The sequence below is a fragment of the Gadus chalcogrammus genome, chromosome 15 (genome assembly GCF_026213295.1).
Source record: "Gadus chalcogrammus isolate NIFS_2021 chromosome 15, NIFS_Gcha_1.0, whole genome shotgun sequence".
Classification (NCBI taxonomy): Eukaryota; Metazoa; Chordata; class Actinopteri; order Gadiformes; family Gadidae; genus Gadus; species Gadus chalcogrammus.
In genome coordinates this window covers 6448413-6460912 of record NC_079426.1, presented here as the reverse complement: position 1 = coordinate 6460912, position 12500 = coordinate 6448413, and the positions used below count along the sequence as shown (strand labels likewise).

The 12500-nt window shown below is 49.9% G+C and overlaps 1 protein-coding gene across 1 annotated transcript in view; it reads left to right on the top strand.

Annotated features, from left to right (window-relative positions):
• LOC130404941 (cadherin-23-like) overlaps nt 1-12500 on the top strand; it is a 131503-nt gene that overhangs the window by 102844 nt on the left and 16159 nt on the right. Inside the window, exons 14-19 of the mRNA XM_056609890.1 lie at nt 4342-4406; nt 5494-5731; nt 8602-8707; nt 9731-9858; nt 11777-11910; nt 12157-12166. Coding sequence (XP_056465865.1) covers nt 4342-4406; nt 5494-5731; nt 8602-8707; nt 9731-9858; nt 11777-11910; nt 12157-12166 — 681 coding nt within the window. The remainder of the gene's footprint in view (nt 1-4341; nt 4407-5493; nt 5732-8601; nt 8708-9730; nt 9859-11776; nt 11911-12156; nt 12167-12500) is intronic.

The window sequence follows — 12500 nt, the reverse complement described above, 5'->3', positions numbered from 1 at the left end:
GGTTCTGCTCACAAACGTGTGTGTTTGTGTGTGTGCGTGTGTGTGTTTTTGGGCAGACACGTGTGGGTATGTGCGTGTGCATGTATGTGTACGTGCAACCACTTGTGGGTGTGTGCGCAAACACGTACTTGTGTGTGTGTGTGTGTGTGTGTGTGTGTGTGTGTGTGTGTGTGTGTGTGTGTGTGTGTGTGTGTGTGTGTGTGTGTGTGTGTGTGTGCGTGTCTGTGTGTGCATGCCATGTTTGGACTGGTGATCAGGTCTATTTTGACAGCAGCTGGCTTGACAGCCTGTAATTGGTTTCCTCTTCCATGACTTCCTTTTCTCAAAGTCTCGGCAAAAAAAAAGAAAAAAGGGCAATTTTTGGATCCCATCCATTTAAATTCCTGGTGGCTTCAGAGAGAGGAGCTTGGGAATCATCCTCCCCCTGCTCAGTCTGTGAGCGGGCGAGGTCGATCCCCTGCTCATTGGTCCCTGCCTCACTGTCGGGCCATTCAAAGAGATGAATACGTAGCCCAGAGAGGCTGCCAGGGAGATCAATATGAACAGAAAGATAATCATGATAAGCATAATTATAGCAATTTACAACACAAAATCAAATTTTGAAGAGTTTACGAACGTATCATTTTGGTATATTGATTGATTAAGATTTGATATATGACTATTATATATTTTATTTTGCTGGGAAATTGGGTATAATATTAGCAGTTTTCTGATCTGCAATTGTTAGCCATCCTAATTGCTGATTGGTTTCGGCTGCAGCAATTCAAAAGTTTGGTTAGATTTTTTTTGTTTACCCAACTGCATCCAAACAGTTTCTGTCTCAGCAACATGCATGCTGTTATTGGAATATCCAATGTGGCTGTGGCAGTGCTAAAGCTCTCAAGACTCTCTTCAGACCTTGCAGAGAAACAGACACACAGACCCTTCTGCTGGAAGGAAAGCCATCATGTTGTAACTAAACCAGTCCCGTGGAAAAGTGCTCTTCCCTCTGCAGTTATTGCCTGAGGATCAGGTGTCAGGGAAACACTGCTCTGCCCTGGTAATAGCTAGTGCACCGACTCTGTGATGCCGCTCTTAAACTGTTTATTTCTGGTCTCACACTGACTGTATTTTGACTACGACACCGCTGCAGTCCGCCAATCGACTCCCAAGGTTTATTCCGTGGGATAGGTTTTGTGTTCTCAGTTGGTGCTCGTTTCCTGCTCCAACATGTCACACTCGGTCAGTGTATGATTCCATCTAGTCAGAAGATACGGAGTCATTCATTTCTAGATGTAGCAGTTTTATTTGTCAGCTTTCAAGCTTCTGTTTATTCGTGTCTTGGCAGGAAATGCCTCAAATAATTAGATATACCTTCTCTCATAGCCTTATTTCTTTATTGTGGATTATATCTGTTATGTATGCAATGGATAGTCAACAGTATGCACTGTTAATCCCATGCCTTAGGGGGCGCTGTACAGCACCTGTTAAGTGTAACTTGTTACATTGGGTGCTAGTGAATCAGAGTTTAAATGGATATCAATGTCTCAACCTGCGTTCTTGGGTGTCTCAGTTACTGACTAAAGCTATCCTTATATTATATCACAATCATAATATAAATTGGCGAAGAGCAAGATCGGTCCGATCAGAGATCATATCATTGTCCCCATCAGCCCTCAAGCCCAGGTCCGTGGGCAAGAGGAAGGCAAACTTTGGGGATGGCGTAAGTGGAAGTGGAAGTATCAACATGTGCTGAATCGAGTTAAACACGAACCGGAACACGACACTATCTGACTGAACGGTCTGACATCACGAGTCACAATCTATTAGCCGCCCCGCAGGAATGGCGTCTTCCTGTGATTCTTGGCCAACAAAAGGCAGTGTAGTGTTTTTTAAGTTGAAAGTCTTTGGCAAACAGTTTGCAAAGTGACTGGGCTGTCGCTACCATGGTGATGGGTTGGCAAGGGGGTGGCAGTGAGACGTGAATGATGAGAAGGGGGAGACGAAGACAGAAGTGTGGGTTGGATCAGACTGATGCCTATCGTCTGTCCCGGTCTGCCTCTCTCTCCCTCTCCCTCTCCCTCTCCCTCTGCCTGTGTTTCTCTCTCCCCTCTCTCTCTCTCTCTCTCTCTCTCTCTCTCTCTCTCTGCCTCTGTGTCTCTCTACGCGACTCCGACGCGGCCGGGCTGCGGCGTGCGGCGGGAGCATTAGCCCTCTGGCGGCGCGCGGCTGCTGTCAGCGACTCGATAGCTGTCACGCTAACACCCCCAGTGCTATCATCAGAGCACTTATGGGGCCGTCACTCACCTGCGGGAGAGGGGGAGGGGGGCAGGGCCACGTCAAGGGGAAAGAGTGTGTGCCAAGAGCGAGATATGTAGAACTCGGCGACAAACAGACCTTCACAAGGAAGGGGCGGAGCTTTTTGTGTGTGTGTGTGTGTGTGTGTGTGTGTGTGTGTGTGTGTGTGTGTGTGTGTGTGTGTGTGTGTGTGTGTGTGTGTGTGTGTGTGTGTGTGTGTGTGTGTGTGTGTGTGTGTGTGTGGGGGGGTCTTAGTGTGTGTGGGGATGGGGGGGGATCTGGGGTAAGGGGGGTTGTAACGGACTGATGTAAAATGGACAATGTACCTGTTAGTAAGAGGGGGATTGCAGTCAGTAATGGGGGGAGGGGGGGGGCAGTAATGGGGTCAACTACACACACACAAACACACACTGATCCCACAAGCACACATACACACCTCTCATTCAGAGAGGTTTCTGGAGGCTGAGGCCCGCTTTGTGTTCGATTAGCTCGGTGACGACTCGCCTCAAAGGAGCCATTTGGAGTTTTTGTGGGAAACATTGATCTAGCAGCCAGGATGCTGATAGGGAACTACCAGGTGTAACTACAGGCTGGAGCTAAACTTCATGGCGGGACTTTTAATAAGAGAGGGGGAGAGAAACTGAGAGATGGCTCCGCTCCACTGAGAAACAATCCACAGGTTGAGCGTGTGAAAGTGTGTGAGGGTTTTAAACATTGATAATCCTTCTACGTCTGTAATCCTCTACACACGGTGAACATACAAGCATGCATGGTGCTGCTGGATTTGGTCTGATCCAGGAGTGAAATGGACTCTTTATTGCATCTTGGTCTTAATCCAGTGTGTGTTCACACAGTCCACTTCCAAGAGGACAATCCGTGAAGAAACGCTACACGGTGTTAGAGGTTTTTTGTCTAGTGGACAGGACTCACCAAATTGCATTCTGGTCATGGACCTTAATGGTGTGATGACAGCACATTGCAACGCTGTCTTCTTCTTATTGGATTTTGGTGCTGAAAAGCTTTCTAGGCAGCGGCACAGTGTCAGAACCTGTGGGGATTTCATGTTGTGTTTCTTCTGTCTCGTCTCAGACGAGAGGGCCGTGATCGTGGTACCAAAGCAGAATGTCTGGAGTCTGGATGAGGGTTCTGCAATGGGGTCAGTGTGTGCATGCACACACAGGCTAAGTGTTACCGCCCACAGCGGACTGTATTATGGTCCCCATCTTACAGCCCGGTCGGGTCAACTTCCCTTCCCCTGTTCCCTTGGAAGTGGCAAACACTGTAAAGATAGCAATCTTTCTATAAGGTTGTAGTATGTACTGTTGGTGAAAAAAAAACACACAAGGTGCACTAAAGGTCCGTTTGATGGACTAGGTCTGTAGCACAGGAAGGACATTAAGTAGTACAATCACTGCTATGGTGGCTGCTGCTGCTGCACCAAAGCGGTGTGTGTGTGTGTGTGTGTGTGTGTGTGTGTGTGTGTGTGTGTGTGTGTGTGTGTGTGTGTGTGTGTGTGTGTGTGTGTGTGTGTGTGTGTGTGTGTGTGTGTGTGTGTGTGTGACCAAGTGTGTGCGTGTCTTTATATGTATGTCTGTGAGCAAGTGTGGGTGTATTTTTATGTGTGTGTGTGTGTTTGTGTGTACTTTTTATTTTGAGTGTTAATATTTGCTGTCCTATTTTCTGATTCTCACAGCATCATGTGAGTAAAAAGCACAAATGTGTTGGCGTGTTTCGGTTGATCTAATCAACACCTCGGGTGGGGAAGTATGGTTTTACAAGGTGGCCATATGATGCGCTCCTATAAATGACAATCCCCGGAAACATCCAGGAAACGTTGCTGATGGATAATGTTGTGCAGCTGTTTTTGTTCCGGGGTGTATTTTCAGAATATATGCAAATGTGTGCAGACACTCTCAGACAAAAACTCACGTAAGCACACACTCACACACACAGCACACACACACACACACAGCACACAAACCCAGGCATCATAAATTACATCAAAAGTCTGACAGAAAACGAAATGAAAGACATTAAAAACGGCTTTGTGTTTTTCCCACACAGGCAACAGACGGAGACATTGGTACATTTGGAACAGTGCATTACTTCTTCAACGAAGAACCAGACCAGTAAGAAACCCACACCTCAACACACACACACACACACACACACACACACACACACACACACACACACACACACACACACACACACACACACACACACACACACACACACACACACACACACACACACACACACAAAGTGTGTATCGTCCTTACAACAATATATCATAAAATCACAATGGTGGCGGAAGTTCTGATGCACAGAAACTTTTTGTTTCCTCTTCTTGCTGTTGTTGTTCTTTCTGTTTCAAGACTGCATCTCTGCCTGTGAAAAGAACCCATTCTCTATCTCTTTCTTCTCGATTGTATCACTTAGCTGTTAATTCATTTGACGAATGTTATGCATTGGAATGATTCTTGCACTTTAAATCTTCAGTGTTGAAGGCACTTATTGTAAGTCGCTTTGGACTAAAGCGTCAGCTGAAAGATGTAATGTAATATTGTGGGGGTGGAATAGTGTCCTAGCTGGGGGGTTCCACACCAAACCCGTACCCAAAGGGGCTGCGTTATATATTTCTGCCCCCATCAGTGTTAAGTATCCATCTATAAGCCACTATGGAACTTAATTGCCAAATCTATGGCCAAAACTCATCAATATTCGGTCCTTTATAAGGTATTAATTTAATAGAACTGTCACCAAGAACCTCACAAAATAGATCATATGAAGATGATGAACTAGCCGCTGTTAACCAAGCCGATCGAATAAAAGATTCATCGCTCGACCCGACATTACGAACCAAGGCTACAAGCCGATGCTACAAACCAACGCTACAAGTCGACCCTACATACTGACCTTACAAACCGACACTACTAAACTACGCTGCATACCGAGGCTGCAAACCGACGCGACAAACCAACGCTACAAACCCGACTTTATAAACCGGCGCCACAAACCGACGGCGCAAACTGATGCTGCAAACCGACTCTACAAACCGACTCTACGAACCAAATAAAAGCTGACGCTACAAACCGACGCTACTAAGTAACGCTACAAACTGATTTTACAAACCCATAAACCAACTCTACAAACCGACAAACTGACACTGCAAACCGCCGCCTCAGACCTCGGTTCGCCTCCCTCTCCTCGCAGGTTCTCCCTGGACTCGCGGACGGGCTGGGTGGGCCTGCGGGCCGGCCTGGACTACGAGCTGATGCGGCGCTTCACGGTGACGGTGCTTGCCCGGGACGGCGGCGGCGAGGAGACCACGGGCCGGCTGCGCATCAACGTGCTGGACGTCAACGACAACGCGCCGCTGTTCCAGAAGGAGGCGTACCTGGGTATGCTGCGGGAGAACGAGCAGGGCCCGCAGTACGTGGCCCGTGTCAGGGTGAGTTGACCGATGGGACCCCCTTGTTTCCCCCTGGGTGGGCTTGGTGTCCTGCACTTGACCGTGTTTCCGTGTTTCCATTAATCCATTTTATGTTATGAATTATCGCTTTAGAGAAGGCAAATGATTTCTCGAAATATATTTTGTACTGCTTGCTTGAGTTGTTTTTTTGCCAGTTAAAAGTTAATGCGATAAATGGGAGATGGAATTACTTTGGCCGGATAAGTTCTTTGGTAGAGACCCTCACACTCACACGACTTATCAGCTGGATCTCCCCTGATATTCCCAAAATGCTCCAAAACATGACTGATCAGCTGGGTCTTCCCTGATATTCCCATAACGCTCCGAAGCATGCCTAGGGGGCTGGGACTTCTGGATGTTTCCATAATGCTCCATGGCATGACTGATCAGCTGGGTCTTCCCGGATATTTCCATAACGTACCGTAACATGACCGATCCGCTGGGTCCTCCCTGATATCCCCATAACGCTCCATAGCATGGCTGCTATGGAACAGGTCCGTCTGGACCGGTGAGGAGAACAGACATTCCCCTGTCCCCTCCATGAAAATAATTCTCTCTTGGTTTATATGCACAGGGACGGGAATAAAAGGTTTGTGGTGGCCTTTTGGGGAGGGTGGTGAGGTTGAAGTTCAGTGTTTGGGATTAAGTCAGCATATCCTATTAACTTAGCTATATCTTAAATTCTCTCTTCCCTTCGCCGCTGTTCTTCTTTCATGCTGGGATTTGTCAGATGCTCCGTATTTTACTCCAGCCTCGTTAGACCGTAGCACTAGGCTCAGAGAAACCAACACCCACACTAACCCGCACTCACATACACGTACACACAGACACACGCTGACCTCAAACAATGACCTTACACACACACACACACACACACACACACACACACACACACACACACACACACACACACACACACACACACACACACACACACACACACACACACACACACACACACACACACACACCCTTACTGCAGCCTGAGAGGAGGGAAGCCTGCCTTCATGTCAGCAATTTATTGCGCAACCCACCCGACATGAATTAATGCATGGATTCACAAGCACACACACCCACAAACACACACACACAAACACACCAACACTAAAACGCCAAAACAATCCAACATAAAAAAACAATGAGGGAGAGAGAGAGAAGGAGCCAGACAGTGGAAAGTGAAGAGTCGTGACACTCACTGCTGTTAGCTACTCTCTTCTCCTGAACAATAGAGGGGAGAAGTTAGAGCCGCCCTCTGGGACCCAGGACCTCACACCTGTGTCTGCGTCCCCCATCCCCATCCAAGTCCCCGGCCCCATGCCCAAGTCCCGGTCCTTGACCCCTACCACGGCCACAACCACGCCCCCGACCTCGTGTGTGGAAGCTGGGGACAGGCGGGGCAGCTTCCACACACGTGGTCGGGCACCTCACCCCCCTGCCTGCCCCTCGCTGTATCCTGCCGCTCCCACTAAAAGCCTCACCTCGCCTGGCACTCCCCGTGGAGCGGCCGCTTAGCAGCCGTGTGCGTCGGAGGGGCGCTCCAATTAAACGGGCAAGACGGCGAGGGAAGGGGAGGAGGTATGAAAGCCGGGCGAACTTGGAACACTTTGGCGGAGGACGACAAACAACAGCTCCTGCTTACTCAACAGTTTGGAAGCGAATCAAAGAAGAGCAGGGAGGAATCAGGAGGGCTGCGTGGCGTGTGTGTGTGGAGGAGATATTCAAGAGAACGTCTCTCTGACAGCTGTCCAGTGTCTAATGATGCCAGTGAAGCAACCCGCCCCCCCACGCAGGCAGGCAGAGCCGCGTCGTCTCCGCGGCGACTGCCAGCTCGCTCATGACGAAGGGGAGAGAGTTGACGCCCGGCCGGTGTTGACGGCGTTGTTGTTGTTGTGTTGGTCGCCGTCGTCTTGGCGGATTAGTGCGGTAATGTGTGATTTGGGCTGTCCTCTGTTTGCTTGGCTTGTCTCGGCTCCGCTGGTGTTCGTCCAATGTTGACGCCCACGCTGCTAATAGCCAGAATTAGCTTTAATCTGCGCAACAACATGTCGACGCTGAGTGAAGGCTTCCTGGCCGGGACGCCGGGACTCACAGGGTCCCCCGCCTGCGCGAGTAAACACACACACGCACACGCACACACACACACGCAGACGCGCACAAACACACACGTGTACAAGCTCACGCAAGCACACAATCACACAGACACGCACATACGCACGAGCGCACACACACACACACGTACGCACACATGCGCTTGCACGCATGCATGTACACGCACACAGACACACACACACACACACTCACACAAACACACACACACACACACATACACGCACACGCACACTCACACGCACACACTCACACACACACACACGTTGCATGCGTGCGCGTGGATAAAGACATGTTTAAACAGACACACGGCCGGTCCCATGTGGTGCAAACAACACATCGGCGAGCGAACGCACAAACGCACGCACAAACGCACAGCGCCACTGTCTCCCGGAGCATCTGTTGTGCCACGCCGTCCGCCTGTCATCCCCCCCCCCCCCCCCCCCCAGCCCTCTCCTCTCACAGCGGGCTTGGCTGGTGTCACCGGGGTGTCAGCGAGGCATATGCTTTTTTAGAAGCACTCGTCTTCCTTTCATTTTTCTTTCCAAAAGTACCTCTAACCCAACCCCACCCACCCACGTTCCCTCCCTCCCCTCACTCACTCCCTCCCTCCTTCCCCCTCCTCCCTCCTCCCTCCCCCTCTCCTCCCTCACTTTCCCCCCCCTCCTCCCTCTCTCCGACCTCCTTCCCTCTTCCTCCCTCTCTCCCTCCCTCCCTCCCCCCTCTCGCCCCTCCCTCCCCAGGCTACAGACGAGGACTCTCCGCCCAACAACCACCTCACCTACACCATCACCTCCGCCTCCGCCTTCCCCGAGTACTTTGACATCCTGATGCAGGAGGGCTACGCAGGTAAGGGTCCTCTCTGCGGGGTGGACCCCCCCCCCCCCCAGGAGTCCAGACATGTCGACACTTATTCACACACAGGCGGAGAACGTTAGTAAAGCGTCTGACCGGTTGGTCATCAGCAGCACGGGGCTCAGGAGGTAGAGCGGGTTGGCTGGTAACCGGAAGGTTGCTAGTTCGATCCCCGGCCCCTCCTAGCTGAGTGCCGAGGCGTCCCTGAGCAAGACACCTCCCCCTGACTGCGCCCGACGAGCTGGCTGACGCCTTGCGTGGCTGACAGCGGCGTCGGTGTGTGAATGTGTGCATGAATGGGGGAATATAAAGTCATATTGAAAAGTGATTTGAGTGGCCACGGGTTAGAAAAGCGCTGTATAAATGCAGTCAGTTTACCATTGTCACCCAAGGTGGCTGTACCTACAAACACCTCCCCTTATCCTTGTGGCATCACTCGGTTACAGGGATGTTAATAAGCACAACTTTACTTACGAATGCCGGCAAGCATATGCAGCGTGGGCGGTTGGATTAAACTCTGAGCTCTTTGTTCGTCTTTATGTTTTTATGGTTGTTTATTTGGTGTATTTTCTAAAAGTGAGGATAGGATTCACGCCAGCTGTTGTTGTCGCTGACCCGGCGTTTGTCCGGTCGTCCCATGCGATGCGGCAACCCATTAGACTCCAACCACCTGCGGTTCAGATGTGATCCAGAAAGCATGCTAATGACGTGTGTTAAGGGGCTTTAGCGCTCAGAGCTCACACTGCAGCGACCGCGTATGTTTATTCATCTGTCTCTCTTTCTGTGTTCTCTCCATGCTTGCTCTCTCTCTCTCCCTCGCTCCTCTCTCTCGCTCCTCTCTCTCGCTCCTCTCTCTCTCTCTCTCTCTCTCTCTCTCTCTCTTTCTCTTTCTCTTTCTCTTTCTCTTTCTATTTCTCTCTCTCTCTGTCCGCCTGCTGTCTCACTGTCTCTCCTCCACGTCTCTGTCTGCCTACCTACCTACCTACCTACCTACCTCTCTGTCGTCGTCCCCCACAGTGATCAGCGTGAACAGCCCCCTGGACTATGAGCGGGTCCCGGCGGGGCGGATCCACCTGACGGTGATGGCCCGGGACGGGGGCAGCCCGGCCCTCAACAGCAGCGTGGCCGTCACCCTGGAGCTGTTTGTGAGTACACACACCTCCTCCACGACTCTGCATGGCAGTGTGTTAAAGGCTCCTGCAGGGATGGGGTCGTTTTTTGCTAACTTCCTGTCCGTTTATTCCCGTCCGTGAGCACTCCCCTCCCTCCTCCTCCCCACGTCACACGATATGATTGGTTATATTTATGTACATCAAGTATGGCACCCATTGTACTCCTGATCATCCCTAGAAGGAGGGATCCCCCACTCTGCGTGCAGTCTCAAGATTCCTTATTCACTAATTAAGTTTTCTTAACCTATACGTGCCAAGGGTCAGGGGGGTGTCATAAACATACGGCCTGTTAAACCCCTTGAGAATACGGGCTTTGCAAATACAATTGAATTGAATTGAATGACGGGACTCTGGTCTCTACTTCCTGGAGGCTGTCTTGCATTCTCTCTTTATTAGTCACTTTTTTCTTCCTTGCCGTGTCTGGTTGTGTAAGCCATGCCTGGGAGCTCTGGGATCGGTAGCCTTCATCCGCTCTGCCATTGATAGGCAACGCTGTTATCCTGCGGCCTGGCCGTGAACTCGCAGGGAGGAACCGCCCCCTTGTGGAGTTCTCTCCCCTGATTGGATGAAGTGGGAACGGGATACCGAAACGCAGGGGGGAACCGCCTCTTTGTGGAGTTCTCTCTCCCGATTGGATAAGGTGGATACCAGGAATCAAACATCGGTTAACTGCAGTGCTGAGCGACTGGGAGACCAGTCATGGCTGTCGGAATATGGAGCTATTTAACAATTATCGGAACGGAAATATTGCTTAAAGCGCCTTTAAGCGGGGAGCATATGTAAAGCTAAGCCGCCATTTTGACCAAGTGTAATATATACGATAGTCCGATTTCTGAAGATGGTACTTTCACGGATGGCCGCTCTATCTATATCCTCCAAAAGAGGCTGAATGTGTGAAATATAGGCGGTATATACAATGTACCCAACGCTGTGCTGGCCAGAGGAACTTTGGGCTGCGGCAGACATAGAGAGAGTGAAAGGGGATGAGGAATTCACGGTGCGATGCAGACGCCTACAGCGAGAGATCGACACAGATCTACAGTCTCTCTCTCTCTCTCTCTCTCTCTCTCTCTCTCTCTCTCTCTAGCTCTCGATTCTCTGTTGTCCCCCTCCTCCCCTGAATGTCGTGACTCACACCACAGGGGTTTATCAGTAGCTGGCAGTACTGCAAGCACACACACACTCACAGACACACACACGTACATACATACACAGCCACACACAATGCTGTGCTCCCTGACTGCCACCCAGTCGTGATAGATAGTGCAGCCAGTGACAGTTTTAGCATTTCTTACAGCTCCCACAGCAGGGGGTGGGGGCTCTCCATAAATAGCAACACAATTGAATGGGGTTTCTATGAAATAGGCTAAATGAATAAAGAGGGCTTCATTTCGTTTTTCCTTAACTTGATGTGGCAGTCAGTGTGACATCACATCCTGTTTCAGTGTGCAGTCACTTCTTTAAGTCACGCCACGGCTTCTGGCTGTTGTTTCAAATTAAGGACAGGGGAGATTAAATTGCCGCACGTGTTTTTCTTCTCGAACCCGCTTTGATATATGGATGCGTGGCGTTCTTGGATACAGCCACGTGACGCAAACACTCTCCAATTCACTTGAGTGAGATGTCTTTTGCGGTGTATTGCAGTTTGGGTATAATTGTTACGCAGACACAACTTTTTCATGCCTCATTATCGAGTTTGTCGTGCTGGTTCTGGAACAATGCTGGAGGGGGGCACTCCATCATGTCGTTATCTCTAAATCGGGTGTTCTTCTTCATAGGGAAGGGACACAGACCTTTATTTTGCTGTAAAGTGCTCCCGTCCAAACCACTCTCACCACTAATATTAAAATGCTTCTCGAATTGTCGTTTTGTGCTTTTTGTTCCCTCTCAGGATGAAAATGACAACCCACCTACATTCAGCCTGCCTTCCTACATTGTCAAAATCTCAGAAAACATTAACGCAGGTAGGTTTTGTGTCTGTCGTGTGTTGAGCGTTGGCGACACAATGGCACAAAGGATGTTCCCGTCTTCCTAAATCAACACAAAAAAAAAAGGCCCCATCACAAAAAAAGAAAACTCACACAATCGTTCTCCCCGTACATCAAGTTTAGTCTCGGCCCCCCCATTCAGTCGCCTCCCCTCTGAATGGTCCTCCCCATTTACATATTCTCCAGTTCTTTTCTCTCTCTCTGGCCACTTGTGTTATTATTTCCCTCTAATGCAAATCTCTTACCTTTTCCCCTCCTCTTGCATTGTGTTTTAAGTGTTTAGTGAGAGTGCAGTAAATTGACAATTCAGGGGCAGAATCGCCGACTTCTAAATTCATTCCTCATGCATGCATTCAGGAGGGTCTTTTATCTCAAACAATAGATTAGTTTCCAATCGCTGCGGGGAAATGAGATATTTGACTGTCCTCCTCCCCGCCTTTTCTCTCTCTCTCACTCTCGATCCCTCTCTCTCTGTCTCTCAATCCCTCCCCTCTCCCTCCCCTCTCTCTCTCGTTCTCCATCTCGCTCCCTATCTGTCTCTCCCCAGTCCCTCTCCATCTCTCACTCTCTCTCCATCTCTCTCTCTCTCTCTCTCTCTCTCTCTCTCTCTCTCTCTCTTCTCTCCTC